This window comes from Danio aesculapii, chromosome 7, assembly GCF_903798145.1.
Source record: "Danio aesculapii chromosome 7, fDanAes4.1, whole genome shotgun sequence".
Lineage (NCBI taxonomy): Eukaryota > Metazoa > Chordata > Actinopteri > Cypriniformes > Danionidae > Danio > Danio aesculapii.
Window position 1 is genome coordinate 6,206,212 of NC_079441.1, and position 16,116 is coordinate 6,222,327.

The following is a 16,116-nucleotide window of genomic DNA, read 5'->3' on the forward strand; positions in this document are numbered from 1 at the left end:
TGTGGAGTTTCTGTAAGGTGAGAACTTAAAGTCTCAGATTTCGCTTCTGCGTTTGGTCCTTCTGTTTCAGTTGGAAGTAAATCAACATACTAAAATAAAACTTTCCGGATCACACAGACTTTAAAGAACTTTTAGCTGAAACCCTCTGATACCAGTACAATTAAACATGCATGCAAGTCAGAATAAAGCTCCTGGCAACACACTGATGTCTTATTAAGTGAAACAATAGCTTTTAGCAACAAACTGAACTTTATTTACTTAACTTTATCAACTTTATTACCCGTTATCCATATCCTGAGTAATAGGCTCTGTATTTTTTCGTGAACTATGCCTTTAATGACTGGAATTTCTAATTGCTTAAATTATTAAATCTCTTGCCTTGTCCTGTTTTGTCCACCATTTCTGCACTCAGATTCCCAATGACTGCCCGAAACATCTGAAAAATATTTCAAAGATAGGTATTAACATCACTTTGGTAAACATCATTTCATAACGATGCTTTTATACTACATAGACTGCTTACCTCTTCAGAATGGGAGTAATTAGGCATTATTGGGATATAGATGGTGTGCAGGAAAGCAGTGGGCTGAGATAAAAATGTACAGATCTCCTGAGTAAGGATATTAACAGAATCTTTGACTGGTAAAGACAATACTATTCCAGGTCCAATTACTGGAACCACAACTGAAGCCCAAGAATTCTGCTCACAAAGTGTAAAAACTTGGCCAAGTCCACAGCGAAGTGCCTACAACAAAATGCATATTATCAAAAAACAAAACAAGTAAACTATGAAATCATTAGTACTATCTATTTATGTTTTCCTCCACTTACTTTTTCGCTTTCTTGCTTTTTCCCCTTTGGTGCACATTCGATGAAGAACACCTTTGAGCAGCCCAATCCTGGTGTGGCATCCACTATGAGCACGTCTCCAGGTGTAAGAGTACATTGACCCTTTGCGGTGTTGAAGTTAATTCGAAGCTGCTGTCCTGCTTTATTCAACAGTGATGATCCAATCAATGTTGAGGTCATGTTTGTTTGCACCATTGGCACAACAAACACATCAGCCTGTATTCATGAAAAAATTCACAATAAAAACACAAATTAAATAAAAAAAGGTAGCTTATTCCACCCAAACATTTTCTCATAACTTAGGCCCAATCCTAATTTCCCCCTTACCCCTATGCCTCATTTTGCACATTCACGTGAAGGGGTAGGGGTGTCCCAATTCTCTTTAGCTTGAAGGCGTAGGGCTAAAGGGAAGGGCTAGATAGCCTTTGAAACAGACATTTTTCAGGATCACACTCGAAACCAAGGGGTAAGAAATTTCCCAGAATACACCAGCTACAAATAATTTTGGTCATTATTACGAATTTTTATGACAAACAACCAAACGTTTTAATATATTCATAAAGGCATTTATGTTTTACCGTCATGCTTTAAAAAAAATTCTTCTAATAATAATAATTCAAATTTCTAATAACTCCTATATAGTAGTTCCACAACATTCACATCTGACACTCCATGACACTCGAATACCGTCAGAAAAGGCTAGTGGCTGTGAATGAGCTTTTACAGCAGGGGTCACCAAACTTGTTCCTGGAGGGCCGGTGTCCTGCAGATTTTAGCTCCAACTCTAATCAAACACACCTGAACAAGCTAATCAAGGTCTTACTAGGCATACTTGAAATACCCAGGCAGGTGTTTTGAGGCAAGTTGGAGCTAAACCCTGGAGGGACACCGGCCCTCCAGGACCGAGATTGGTGACCCCTGTTTTACAGTGTCTGGTCTAACACTAATGTTGTTTTCTTGTGTTTACATTGATGAATATGATTCATTCATTCATTCATTTTCTTTTCGACTTAATCCCTTTATTAATCCGGGGTCACCACAGAGGAATGAACTTATCCAGCATGTTTTAAACAGCAGATGCCCTTCCAGCTGCAACCCATCACTGGGAAACACCCATACACACTCATTCCCCCATCTACACTGCAGACAATTTAACCTACCCAATTCACCTATACCACATGTCTTTGGACTGTGGGGGAAACCGGAGCACTCGGAGGGAACACAGAAACGGCAACTGACCCAGCTGAGGCTCGAACCAGTGACCTTCTTGCTATTAGGCGAACGTGCTATTCACTGTGCCACCCCGTTGCCCTTTGATGAATATGGCCAGTGTAAATGCACAGTACAGTTATGTATCTTATTGCCACAATATATTGTTATGATAACATGATATCGTTGGCTTCAGTGATTGCCTGAAGATAAATACCAAAAAATAACACAACTGGAATAACTACAGCATTCGCAATTGTCAATCTCTTATGACGTAAGAGCTCGCGATGACATATGACGTGTGCAGGTGTTGTAGTGCTGTCCCATTTCTTAGGGGTAAATTTTAAAGCCCTTCCCCTTCACACCCAGTTTCAAGGGTCAAGGGGCAGGGGTAAAAAAAAAATAGAATTGGGATTGGGCCTTACTCGTCATGCCCATACAAAATGAGCACAATGTTAATCCATACAACTCTAGTTTACCAATCTTCTGAAAAAAAAAAACCCTGACTGTGTTTTTTAAACACCAGTATTTTAAACTCAAAACGTCTGGGCAACAGAATAATTCAATTATGTAAAATCCAACAAGTTAGAAAGTGTGTTATGATTCACAGACAATGTTTTCTGTGTCACATCCAACATTAGTTACTCACCTTTGTGTTGTTCCAACCCCCTGAGACCTTTGTTCATCTTTAGAACATCAATAAAGATATTTTGAATGAAACGCAAGAGTCCTCTGATCCTTCTTAGAAAGCAGACGCTACAAGAATACTTTTGTGAGCTCAAAAAACAAAAAGGTCACACTTTATTTTGATGGTCTGTTTGGTGAATTTAAGTTACATTGCATCTACATGCCAACTAATTCTCATTAGATTAGACTAGAAGTAGACTGTTAGGTTGGGGTTAGAATTGGGGTTAAGGTTAGTGTAAGTTGACATGTACCTTTTTATTGTCAGTTAAATATCTGTATCAAGAGATATTAAGCAGGCAGTCTACTAATACTCAAATGGACCATCAAAAATAAATTGTTACCAACAAAAATAATCACTTCATTCAAAATGTCCCTTCAGCATCGGTTCAGGGCACAAATTTAGAAGAACAATATGCATGTCACTGCTGACGTATACCCCGAAAGCCCACAAGTGACATCTGTTTAAAACAAAATGTGGGTGCATCCAGGTTTTATGTGTCTAGTGTGAAACGCATACAAAGCACAGGTCTCTCCTGAACTGAAACCGAAGAGAAGAAACAGTTGAATAATATTGGACAAAATATTAATAGACTGTTCTGAAGATTTTTATCTGGTGGTGGATGAGGAGATCCCCCTCTATGTGTAAAGCGCTTTGTGTGGCCAGAAAAGCGCTATATAAATGTAAGAAATTATTATTATTATTATTATGACCTTCCTGGAGTTGTAATGTTTCAGGCATCTTTGCAGTCTATCGAGGATCAGAGTGCTTTCAGATTTCATCTAAAATATATATTTCTGATAAACAAAGGTCTTGCGTTTATCTCATTAAGCCATATGACCATTGGTTTAGACTTATAAAAATGTACTTTCCTCAAACGCATTTTCTCAGATTTTTTCAACTAAAGTTAAATTGATTATCGTTGTCTTTGGTTTGTGTGGTTTTTGAATCATTAACTAGAAGGGTCCTGTCCACAGCCATACCTGTTGTTGCTCAAGGCTTCCAACCGCAACTTTAATGTGAACTATAGTCTCATAGACTGGAGACTGATGTGTTGATGGAGCAGATGCTGAGCCTGGAAAACTCAACCAGGTTGAATATATGGGCACTTGATATGTTGGTTGCTCATCATCAATAGGCAGAATCCCAACCATACAAGAACTTTTCACAAATTTCAAAGTCTGTGCGCCATCACCTTGAAAAAACTGCTGAACTCCAGGTCCTTTCACCTCAAACTGTCTAGAGACAAGACTCTGAAGATATGACACAAGGGTTTCCTTTAAACTCTCAACTTCACAGCGAGGTCCTGTAAGGTGGACGCATGGGGAAGACAAACATGTTGGCTTTATTTCCACACTGCACTCTTTCACACCAGCCAGCAACAAGATCTCAGAGAAATGCTTTGCCATCTCTGGGTATTGAAGTGCCAGGCGGACTTCATGTATCTGATGGTTTCTTTTATATTCAAGTAACATGTGCTTTAGCTCATTAACTTCAGTAGTGAAGCCGACCAGTTGCACTTTGGGATCAGAACTTGACTCATTCTGGTATTTGAGCTCCACTTTTACACTTTCCTGATTGGCCTGCTTGACCGCTTTACTCAACTCTTCCTTTAGCGTAGTTAACGCAGATGACTCTTGAGTGTTATCTAAGTGTATAATCTCCAAACTCAGGTCTCTCTGAATGGCAGTGGCCGCCTCCTGAAGAGCTTCCTCAGACAAACTTAACAGAAGCAGATCTGACCCTGAAGTCTCGAGCATTACTGGGCTGCAGAGGCTCTGCTGAAATCTTCTCTGGAAGTGTTTTATACCATCACTTGAATCCAAGAAGTTCATAAGAGCATAATAGGATGGGATCCTCTTCTCTTGGATTCCTTGTGCCAATTTTGTAAGCTTCTGTTCAGCTTCTTGAACATCTTTTTCTAGACCCTTTAAAAGGATTACACCTGCTTGTTCCTGTGCAATCTGAAGTGCAGGTAAATCAGAGTTTAGGTATGACTCAAACTGCTCTTTAATAAGGGCAAATCGTTTCTCAGACATGCGACACTCTTGTTGGACCTCCTGTTGTTTCTGCATGTTGCTTGCAGATTTTAAAATCTTTTCCACTTGATTTCGTTCTCCGACCACCACAGTCATACTAGTTCCTTGTTCAAAATAAAATCTGAAGTCCTCATTTTGATTGCAACTGTTTTTTTCCAGAAGCACACATTTGTCTTTTTCAACCTCAAAACGTACAATATTGTGAAACTTTAGGCTCTCAACCACTTGGTCCACACCAAGTTCCCATTCCTTTAATGGACAAATCTCTTCAGCTGCCGGGTCCCTCAGCACCACTAACTCTTCAGTCTCAATGTTGATCTCAAAGGTGCTGGAAAGAGCAGAGAGGAGTTTCTCCAAGTCTGAATATGGCTTTTTACAGTCACTGAGGTATCGTAGAAGATATTGGTCCAGTTTAAACACCTTCTAAAAAAACAAAACCAAAAAAAAAACAAGACATATATTATGACATGGTAACTAATTCAGATTTACCTGCATTTGGCAGCAACAAATAAGGAAAAAAAAATGTAACATTGTTTGAGAGTTCACACTTAGCTAATGACTGATGATAAAGCGTGTTTCACATGCATTTATTGAGAGAATAGATGTTTGTGTGCTATAGGAATTCTGAAAAACAGCGTTGATTTGTTTGGAGCCGTGTCTGAGTCTACTAGATCCTTACAGATGTGCACCCAGCTCTGTGAGCTCATAAACTTCTCCAGAAACTTAACCTAGATGATGGAGGCTTTCAGCGGTGCTTCTGACCGAGCTAAGCCAAGTTTGATGAACTGTTGTCGATGTCGACCAGAGGATTTTTCCCCAGGACACCAACAACAGGCGCTACATCATAATCACGCCCCCCACAAGAGCAAGCTCCAGATTGGTTAATGTGCCGCAAATGTCCGCTGAAGTTCAGATTTTCGAACTCGAACGATTCGCAAGAAACGCGCGTTAGTCGTGCAAAACATTCAACTCGCGCTGTTTTATTAGGGTGAATCGCATCATTCGCGCGGCCTCATTCGCATGTATCGTGCTGCAGGATGTCTATTCATGTCTTTGCATTGACTTAACATGTAAATCACTTGTGCTTGACGCTTCTTCCGTGTCTGGTGTGAATGCAGCATTACGCCCGATTCACACGGGGCTTCAGAGTCAACGCTTGACAGAGGGCGTGTCTGAAGTTGGGGCTGACGTGATCGTCATAGCAGATTCAGTCAATGAAATTAGTCCTTAATCGGCTACTGTCCGAGCTGGTGTATTTGCATGAAGTGATCTGATTGGCTGATGCGTCTGTTGCCGCTTGAAAAGTTGAGAGCAAGCAACGTCACTGAAGCAGCACCAACGGATCCACAATGCAGTACGGCAATGCCTGACGTCACTCATTCAAAGTAAACGGGAAGCATTGACGCTGACGCCCCGTGAGAATGGGGCGTTAGAGTTTGTCTATGATGCCACTTTGGATTAGTCAATTTACTTATATTGTATGTTACTGGACAGTGGGAGGAAACCAGGGAACCCGGGTGTGGGGGCAAATCAATGCCAATATTAATCGAGTGCAGCAGTGATGTTTACGAGTGAGGAGAAGTGAACCGCGAGCAGATTACAGGCCTACACGCGAGGAAACAACTCACGCACACACAGGGGATTTTCACGCATGCACATCTATACGTACAATGTACGCTCTCACGAGCGAGGTCATGCCTACAGTGCGCGTGCCATCAGTTCTCTCCGCTTGCTCGCTGGTTCTTCTCTCTGCTCGCGTGAAACTTTTGGAATTTTTGTCAGTCCTGGGGCAGGACTTGGTTTACTTGTTATCTCTAACGCTATTGGTTACTCTACCTTTCCGGAAGTTAGCCAGAGACGCAGGTTATGATGATCCACATTTGATCTGTATGGTGTGGAAAGCTAGTTTCCACATTAAATAAAAATATATAGGATATACTCTATAGCTTATCTCCCTACTGCTCCATTTTGGAAGAATACCCCCTTCCACCCCGTCTCCTCCTTGTCCTCCCTTTTCTAAAGGGGGAGCTCTCGAGACCTACCTGGTATGCTTATCAACCGGGCGCGAGCCCTCGGCTCAAATAACTCAGAGCTCAGGGTTCTCTCCTGGGACAGCATGCCAAACCTGCTATAAATGCTAAGTGGGAACTCTTGAAGCTAGTTTTGTGGTGAACAATTCATCTGTGCACATCATTAAGAACAAAAAAAAAAAATTTGGACTTCTAATCTTGGATTGAAATCTGAAAATGCACTTGCTGCTTTTTTTCAGGTAATGGGCGTGGCTAACATATTTAATCACACCCCTTCAACTGTCAGTTTTGACAACAAACAGAAAAGGGGAGGAGGAGGAGTCTGTTAGGTTGCAATAACTCTTCCCTAACACTTTCCCCATCTTTCTAAATAAAATGCCTACTTTACTACATCCAATCAGCTTGCAGTAGAAAAAACAAGCCACGCCCACTGTTGTGTCATTTAATATTCCGTTTCTCTAGGAAATGCATCACAATATAAAAAATAAACGGTCACAGCTTTCAGTTCATAGGGTCTTTAAAGTGTTTCTGTATTGTCAGGTCTGGTGCAAACAGACAAATGGCTTAATCGCTGGAATCTTGTTTATGTCTAATGTTGCATGTTATGAGGACATGGCGAAACATTGTTGTAGCCAAACTACAAATATGAAAGAGAATGTGAACAAGAAACTACAGGCGTGTGACCAGCCAAGGACAAATAAAAGAAGACAAACCTCCCCCCTTAAAAAACAAACAAACAAAAAAAAAAAAACTGTAAATATATATTTGGTTGTCAGCAGATGTATAAGACATATATACTGTACATATATACATATTTGGGTGTGTGTCTTTAAATAATAACAGAAATAATTCTAAAAATAACACTAGCATTGATATAAATATTTAATATTGGCCACACATTTATGTTTTATCAGTTTAAATGTTTAGCAGTTTAATAGTCACCTAAGAAATATTTAATCAAATAGGTTTATACTTTTGCATTACCTCAATGTCGGGACAGATCCACACACCACCGCTAGATGGCGCCACTAAGTCGGTTATTGCTCTTGTGTCCACAGAATATAATTTCTGTAGTTTAGTAGACTCTTTATTCCAACGTGAGAAAACAAATTGAATTATTGACTGACTAGTAGTTTTTTTTAAGCCATTAATTTTTTAAAGGCCTTAAAATATTTGGTCCAAATGAAAAGAGTAGCCTAATATATAAAAAATGAAAGAGGAAAAAGTGTACACAGCCACAAACACATTCAAAGTGATTTCATAATCTTGCATCTTGAAAGCAGCTTCCTCATATGCGCACATTATAAGACTACACAATTTCATTACAAAGTAGCCTATATTACACAAACATGGGGAAATGAGTAATTATTAAGTAGGTGTGTACGTATACACCCTGAATGACGTGTGGATTGAAGCAGTGCTCGTTCTTATGCGCAATGAAGAACACAAAGTTGTTAAGACAATGTTATTCACTTGGCAATAAACTAAAAATGTCTTTAGGGCGTTCATCTGCAGATTTGGTTTATGCAACTTTACTGACAATTCAACATGGACCCTTTTCTGCATGCAGTCTTTACATTATTTCACTAATATGACTGCATCCTACAGTTTAGACAAAATACTTGTCTTGTTTTCATTTATTTCTGCAAAGACAAGTTTCAAACTAATTCAGAGAAGAACCGTGTATCTGAGCGAAACACAATGGTGATCCATTACTGAATGAATCGCACACGTCAACGATTCAATGACCGATTCAGTGGGTGCATCTCATATGGACAGACACTTTCCATTTAGAGTGAATCCTTCCTAGACTAATCCTAATAATAAGGCTTCAGATTTTTGTTATTTATTATATTAATTAGGGCGACACGGTGGCGCAGTGAGTAGCAAGAAGGTCGCTGGTTTGAGCCTCGACTGGGTCAGTTGGCATTTCTGTGTGGAGTTTGCATGTTCTCCTTGGAATCGCGTGGGTTTCCTCCGGGTGCCCCAGTTTCCTCCATAAGACATGCGGTATAGGTAAGCTAAATTGGCTGTAAAATATATGTGCATGTCCTGGTCCCCCAGGTTGGGGGTTGAACATCGGGATAACGACTCCTCTTGTAAAAATTTGATGTTACGAAACCAGGGGCGCCCCCAAGGGGTCACGGCCACCCCTATGAAAACTCTGGCCACCTCTGTGGTCACTCCAATATGATTTTGCTGTTGATATTATAAATTTAAATGTTCTTACGTAAAATAACAATATTTCAATACATAAATATATATTATTAATATTAATATTTAAGCATGCGCTAACTAGATGTTTGACTGTTCAGCTATTCTGGCTGCACCTCAGGGATGAACCGCTGACGTTCAACCGCAGCAGATAAACTGACTTTACCACAACAATTTCAAGTTCACGTTACCTTTTTTCTTTAACTAAGGATGAAGTTCTTATAACATACTTTGTTTAGTACTGTTTGATGACAAGAGATGAAACATGACTTTGGGTTCAAGAGATTGTACTTTAATAATTCTTCTTAATTATTATTATTATTAAATCATTAATAATTTGAAAAAAATAAATGAAAAATTATTTTATCTGATTGAAAACCACAAATACCAAAAATAAATAAATGCATTTTGAAATCAGCTTTTCGGAGTATAGTTTATTTAACTTTATTTTTTTACTGGTTGACTTACGAGTGCCAAAAATCTCAATGATTTTGTGGATGTATTTTGCAAAAAGATACATCAGTAGAAGAAGCTGAATTAATAATATTGTGGCTCAAAAAGGAATATGAATAAATTATATTATAGTATAGTGAGTGTTTGTGATGTCTTGTGTTCAGTTTGTTCATTTGTTTGCGTTTTAAAATGAAATATTGAGTTTTCTTTGGCTTGCACGTGTACTTGCTGAATTATTTCAAGAAATAAATTGCAATATTTTAAGAGTAATTAATTAAATTAATTAAAACCACATTATTTAATTTACCAGAAGCAAAAACATAACATTTCACTAAATTCATTATTTTTGTGTGCCACCCCAAGATTTGGTGTGGCCTCAATTGGCCACCCCTAAGGAAATTTTCTGGGTGTGCCACTGTATGAAACACCAACATTGTGCGACTAAATATCAACTTCGATATAAACGGCCCTGCCAGTAAGTATGTATTATATACAGTTGAAGTCAGAATTTTTAGCCCCCTTGTTTATTTTTCCCTCCATTTCTGTTTAACGGAGAGCAGATTTTCTCAACACATTTCTAAACATAATAGTTGTAATAACTCATTTCTAATAACTGATTTATTTTATCTTTGTCATGATGACAGTAAATAATATTTGACTAGATATTTTTCAAGACACTTCTATACAGCTTAAAGTGACATTTAAAGGCTTAACTAGGTTAATTAGGTTAACTAGGCAGGTTAGAGTAATTAGGCAAGATATTATATAACGATGATTTGTTCTGTAGACTTTCTAAAAATATAGCTTAAAGGGCTTTTTTTTTTTTTAAACTGCTTTTATTCTGGCCGAAATAAAACAAATGAGACTTTCTCCAGAAGAAAAAATATTATCAGACATAGGTCAGTGTATCTTTTGGTCATTGAATTTTCATTTTAGAAACAGATATTGAAAAATGAAAAACGAGTCGTTTTTTGATTTTTGTTTTTGAATTTTAAAACGAAAAATGGCTCGTTTCGTGTTTTTATGGTGAAAAATGGAAAAACTAAATTCTAAAATGATTTGATTTTCATTTTTTATTTTGAATAACAAAAACTAAAATCACCAGAAAACAAAAACGAATAAAGACTTGTTTTTTTTATATTCCGAAACCAGATAGGCAGACGCATTTACGAAGACGCAATGCTGTCACACACAGGCTAGCCTACTATAGGATATTATTTTTTTCCACTTAATAATGTTATAAAAGGTATTTTCTTGTTATAACTGTGTTTTGAAATATTTTCCTCATTGAAGCCGGATATATAAACTACATAATTGATGACATATGCATTATTTGCATTATTATCTGGTTTCGGAATATCAACTTCGATATAAACGGCCCTGCCAGTAAGTATGTATTATATACAGTTGAAGTCAGAATTATCAGCCCCCCTGTTTATTTTTCCCCCAATTTCTGTTTAACGGAGAGCAGATTTTCTCAGCACATTTCTAATCATAATAGTTTTACTAACTCATTTCTAATAACTGATTTATTTGATCTGTCCATGATGACAGTATATAATATTTGACTAGATATTCTTCAAGACACTTCTATACAGCTTAAAGTGACATTTAAAGGCTTAACTAGGTTAATTAGGTTAACTAGGCAGGTTAGAGTAATTAGGCAAGTTATTGTATAACGATGATTTGTTCTGTAGACTATTGAAAAAATATATAGTTTAAAGGGGCTAATAATATTGACCTTAAAATGTTTTTTTTTTTATTTTTTTAACTGCTTTTATTCTGGCCGAAATAAAACAAATGAGACTTTCTCCAGAAGAAAAAATATTATCAGACATAGGTCAGTGTATCTTTTGGTCATTGAATTTTCATTTTAGAAACAGATATTGAAAAATGAAAAACGACTCGTTTTTTTGATTTCGTTTTTGAATTTTAAATCAAAAAACGACTCGTTTTGCGTTTTCATGGTGAAAAACAGAAAAACAAAATTCTAAAATGATTTGATTTTCATTTTTTATTTTGAATAACAAAAACTAAAATCACCAGAAAACAAAAACGAATAAAGACTTGTTTTTTTATATTCCTAAACCAGATAGGCAGACGCATTTACGATGACGCAATGCTGTCACACACAGGCTAGCCTACTATAGGATATTATTTTTTTCCACTTAATAATGTTATAAAAGGTATTTTCTTGTTATAACTGTGTTTTGTTAAGACATATTTTCCTTATTGAAGCCGGATATATAAACTACATAATTGATGACATATGCATTATTTGCATTATTATCTGGTTTCGGAATATAAAAAAACAAGTCTTTATTCGTTTTTGTTGATTTTATTTTTTGTTATTCAAAATAAAAAGTGAAAATCAAATCATTTTTGAATTTAGTTTTTCACCATGAAAACGCAAAACGAGCTGTTTTTTGATTTTTCGTTTTAAAATTCAAAAACGAAAATCGAAAACAGCTTGTTTTTCATTTTTCAATATGTTTCTAAAATGAAAATCCAATGACCAAAAGATCCACTGACCGACAAACTGTGAAAATTTCCTTGCTCTGTTCAACATAATTTGGGAAACATTTAAAAAAGAAAATAAATTCAAAGGGGGCTAATAAATCTGACTTCAACTGTATTTTATGTGCATTAACACACACACACTGCCCTCATAACTCAAATACTTTATGTCTTGCATTTCCTGATGAAACTGACACGGTTTGTCCTGGCTTATTTTTAATTTCTATATTTTCTGAGAGATTAAGAGATTTATGTGTGTTGAACATCGATTTAGACAATATTAACAACTTTTAGCTTTAATTGTGGGAGGTACTGGCTAATTTTGGGCTTTTCTTCTCAAGTACTTCGATGTCACATTGATGTCCCATTATTATTCATGAGTTTTCTTATCTTATGCGAAGATATTGCTTTTGAATTGTTCAATCAAGCTCTGTGAGGCTGTGCAGTAGTTTGTATGATTTACAAGAACTTCGCAAGGCGAGTTCTGAGTTCTGAAAGAATTCTGAAAAACAGGTTTGACTATCTTTTATCAGAAGGAAATAAAAGGTAGAACAAAGTTATAAATAGAAGCTTAATATCTATTTATTTTATTATTGTGACACTCACCTGATTATCAGATGCGTTTGGTTGTTTGCTGCATTCAACATCTTTTTCACATCTTACTGAAACACGGATTTCTTCTTCTTTATTTATTTTTATGACATGATCCTTCCGCTTTAGCACTCTTTCTTGGGCTGTAAATATAACAGTTTTTATGAGTATAGATAAAATAATTTCAATAGCTATATTGGTTAGTTTAATTGTGATACAAATATGAGTTATGACAAAAAAAGCATGCTTACCATTTTGATTTACAAAGCTGATCTTGTAGATGTCTTTATCCACTTTGCTGGTCACACACTCTCCTCCTCCAGATCGACTTCTTACTTCGAAGTATCTTTTTATGCGTTCAAGTGCCGCATCAGAGAGATTACTGGCCTCAAAATACACATCGTACGGGTAGTTCTCCATCTTTCATCTGTTGTTTGAGCTTTGAGTTGATGATACTAACAGTAGGTGCTCTCATGCTTTTACTTTTGCTTTCGCTCTGTGGTTTTAACTAAGACACTCCTCCAGCTTCCTCATGATGCTGTGAGCTTAAAGAGTGCCCCAAATTACAATATACTGCTAAAGACAAAATTATGAGTTTTTGAGTTATATAAATACTCATATATATATACTCACCGGCCACTTTATTAGATACACCTTACTAGTACCGGGTTGGACCCACTTTTGCCTTCCGAACTGCCTTAAGCATTCACAGTTGCTGCAGATTTGTCGGCTGCACATCCATGATGAGAATCTCCCGTTCCACCAAACCCCAAAAGTGCTCTATTGGATTAAGCTCTGGTGACTGTGGAGGCCATTAGAGTACAGTGAACTCATTGTCACAATCAAGAAACCAGTCTGCGAAGATTCGCTCTTTATCCTGCTGGAAGTAGCCATTAGAAGATGGGTACACTGTGGTCATAAAGGGATGGACATGGTCAGCAACAATACTCAGGTAGGCTGTGGCGTTGACACAATGCTCAGTTGGTACTATTGTGCTCAAAGTGTGCCAAGAAATTATCCCCACACTATTAAACCACCACCACCAGCCTGAACCATTGATACAAGGCAGGATGGATCCATGCTTTCATGTTGTAGATGCCAAATTCTGACCCGACCATCCAATTGTCACAGCAGAAATCAAGACTCATCAGACAAAGAAATGTTTTTTTCAATCTTCTATTGTCTAGTATTGAAGCAAACTATAATATCAGACACTCACCTGTGTTCTTTACAGGCATCGGACACTTCATTGTTTAAAGTGCAGAGAGAAAAAGCATTAAGGGCGTGTCCGAATACATTTTTGCTATTTTAAGGATGGAAAAATCCGCTTTGCACCGTGGCGCATGGTCTAACAGGGTTGAGCTTATTCTCTTAATGAGTTATGGGTGTGTTTTGAGCAAAAAAACAATCAAAGTCTCATCTCCCATTCCCGTTAAGAGTTGCGTCGCGCCATGGCACACTTGCTATTTACATGGTGGACTTTTTTTGTTTGTTAAGAGCTAAGACTTGTTTCAAAACTATTTCTAAATTCAGTTCTAATTTCCAGCAAAACAATAAATGAACAGTAATAACGAAGTGTGGTCATATTATATCAAAACACACGTGCTATGCCTTATATGGGATAAAACCTGACAGGTGGACAAATCTAAACTTGTTTTTAATAAAACAAATATAAATATGCATATAATACTTTAGACCTGCTCTCAGCTGGTCTATTACTCAGTCTCACACATCTTATCTAGACCGAAACACCTATAAGTCCACAAAGTGGCGCAAATGAAACAACGTGGTGGAAAACAGGGAAATTAGGGTTGCGTTGGTCTGAAAATAGCAACACGTCGTAAAAACACGTCTTGCACCTTATAGCACCGGGTGTATGATAGGGCCCCTAGTCTGTCTGTGTAACGTGGTCTGCTGCTTCAGAAGGTCCATAGCGCCATCTGGTGGATTTACTGGAAAATACAAGTAGTGACAGGGAGAGAGGTGTACAATAGTTTACAGCTGCACCAATATGTTATTATTTCCAATCAGACAAAGGACAAAATTACAATAAGATGTTTACATGACACAAGCAAACCTCTTCACCCCTGTTTACATGAAAACTTCATTATTTTGATTATTTGCATGAAGTGATGTTATAAAAAACAAACAAAAAAACATATACACACACACACACACATATATATATACATATATATATATATATATATATATATATATATATATATATATATATATATATATGTGTGTGTGTGTGTGTGTGTGTGATTTTACATAAGAAAAAATGTAAAGCTAATACAGTTAATATAGCATTACAGGGGATTTACATAAGCAGTTAAAACTTTTTTTTGACAATGAAAACCAATGTTATTGGGTTTTCAACAGAATGTTGTGGTTAAGGGAGTACATGTCTTTAATGCAATGAGATCATTGATTTTAATTGCATTCATTTGAAGTATTGAAGTTTAAATAAAGTTTCATTGGAATATTTGGCAAACATCCCATTATGATGTTGCATGTAAATGTGAATGTTTCGTGAAAACAATTTGAGACTTATAATAATTAAAAATAAATCAGATGGACATCTGTCAACTGTGCATTAGTGTCTTTTTGCTCTATTGATCTTTCTTAACTACAGAAAAACATTAAAACATTACTTTTCAAGCTGTTTGGACAGACATGTGTGTAGATATGGTGTATAGACCGTCATATTGGGGTGATATAAACACACCCAGTGCTTTTTTTTTTCAATGTAACAACATAAAAGACGGTGGACCAATTGGAGCGGTTTTCAGGTCGACCACAACTTTACGTAGGAGTGCGGTCCCCCCGCCCACCAATATTGATTGACAGGCGCGTCATCATATCCTCAGTTTGTTAATTCACGTCCGCCATTTTCAGCGTGAGTCGAAGCAATATCACTAAAGGAACACCCTAGCTCTATTTTTAGATGTAAGGCTCATTGGGCTCAACACAAGATCAATATTCTCCACATTATCGGAATTATTGGTTGTATCTTTAGGTAGATTTGCAAACATGTGTACTTTTCATTACGTCTACCTTATACTTCAGCCGTTTGCATTTCTTGCGATCCCAGAAGCTCCCTGTGATCTTAACTAGGTGCTGCTACACCTGACGCTGCGCCATGCGTTTTAGAATTCTAAACATAGGTTTCTATCAGGGTGCACACAACGGCGCAACGATTCAGGACACTTCATGTTTCTGCCGCGCCACAGAGAGTGTCTGGTGTGCCGTGTCGCAGCGCATCCGGTGCCTCAGTCAAAGTTAATTCAGTGTGCGTGGTTATTAGTCTCGGTGTACAAGCTCGGCACTTTAAACTAGCACACAGTTGGCTGTAAAACTGTACAAAGACACAAATGATTCTGTACTCTCTGCTTGGACTGTGTCAGAGTCGTACATGTACGACTGATTGCTGATCCTCTCACTCATGCTGCTTCTCTCTGTCTGCCTGTCTCTGTTGCAAACGCAGAGCGGGTGAGCTCATGGCCCCGCCCCCTTGTTACGTTGG

The 16,116-nt window shown here is 37.4% G+C and overlaps 1 protein-coding gene across 1 annotated transcript; it reads right to left on the minus strand.

Annotated features, from left to right (window-relative positions):
* Window positions 1-349: 349 nt before the first annotated feature.
* On the minus strand, window positions 350-13,014 carry LOC130232619 (uncharacterized). Its single transcript, XM_056462595.1, has 6 exons — window positions 12,839-13,014; window positions 12,603-12,730; window positions 3,727-5,205; window positions 832-1,065; window positions 524-745; window positions 350-436 (listed from the first exon to the last, which is right to left on the minus strand). Exons 1-6 carry the CDS (start codon window positions 13,005-13,007, stop codon window positions 350-352), a joined length of 2,319 nt encoding a protein of 772 aa, XP_056318570.1. The 5' UTR covers window positions 13,008-13,014.
* Between the last annotated feature and the right edge of the window lie 3,102 nt (window positions 13,015-16,116).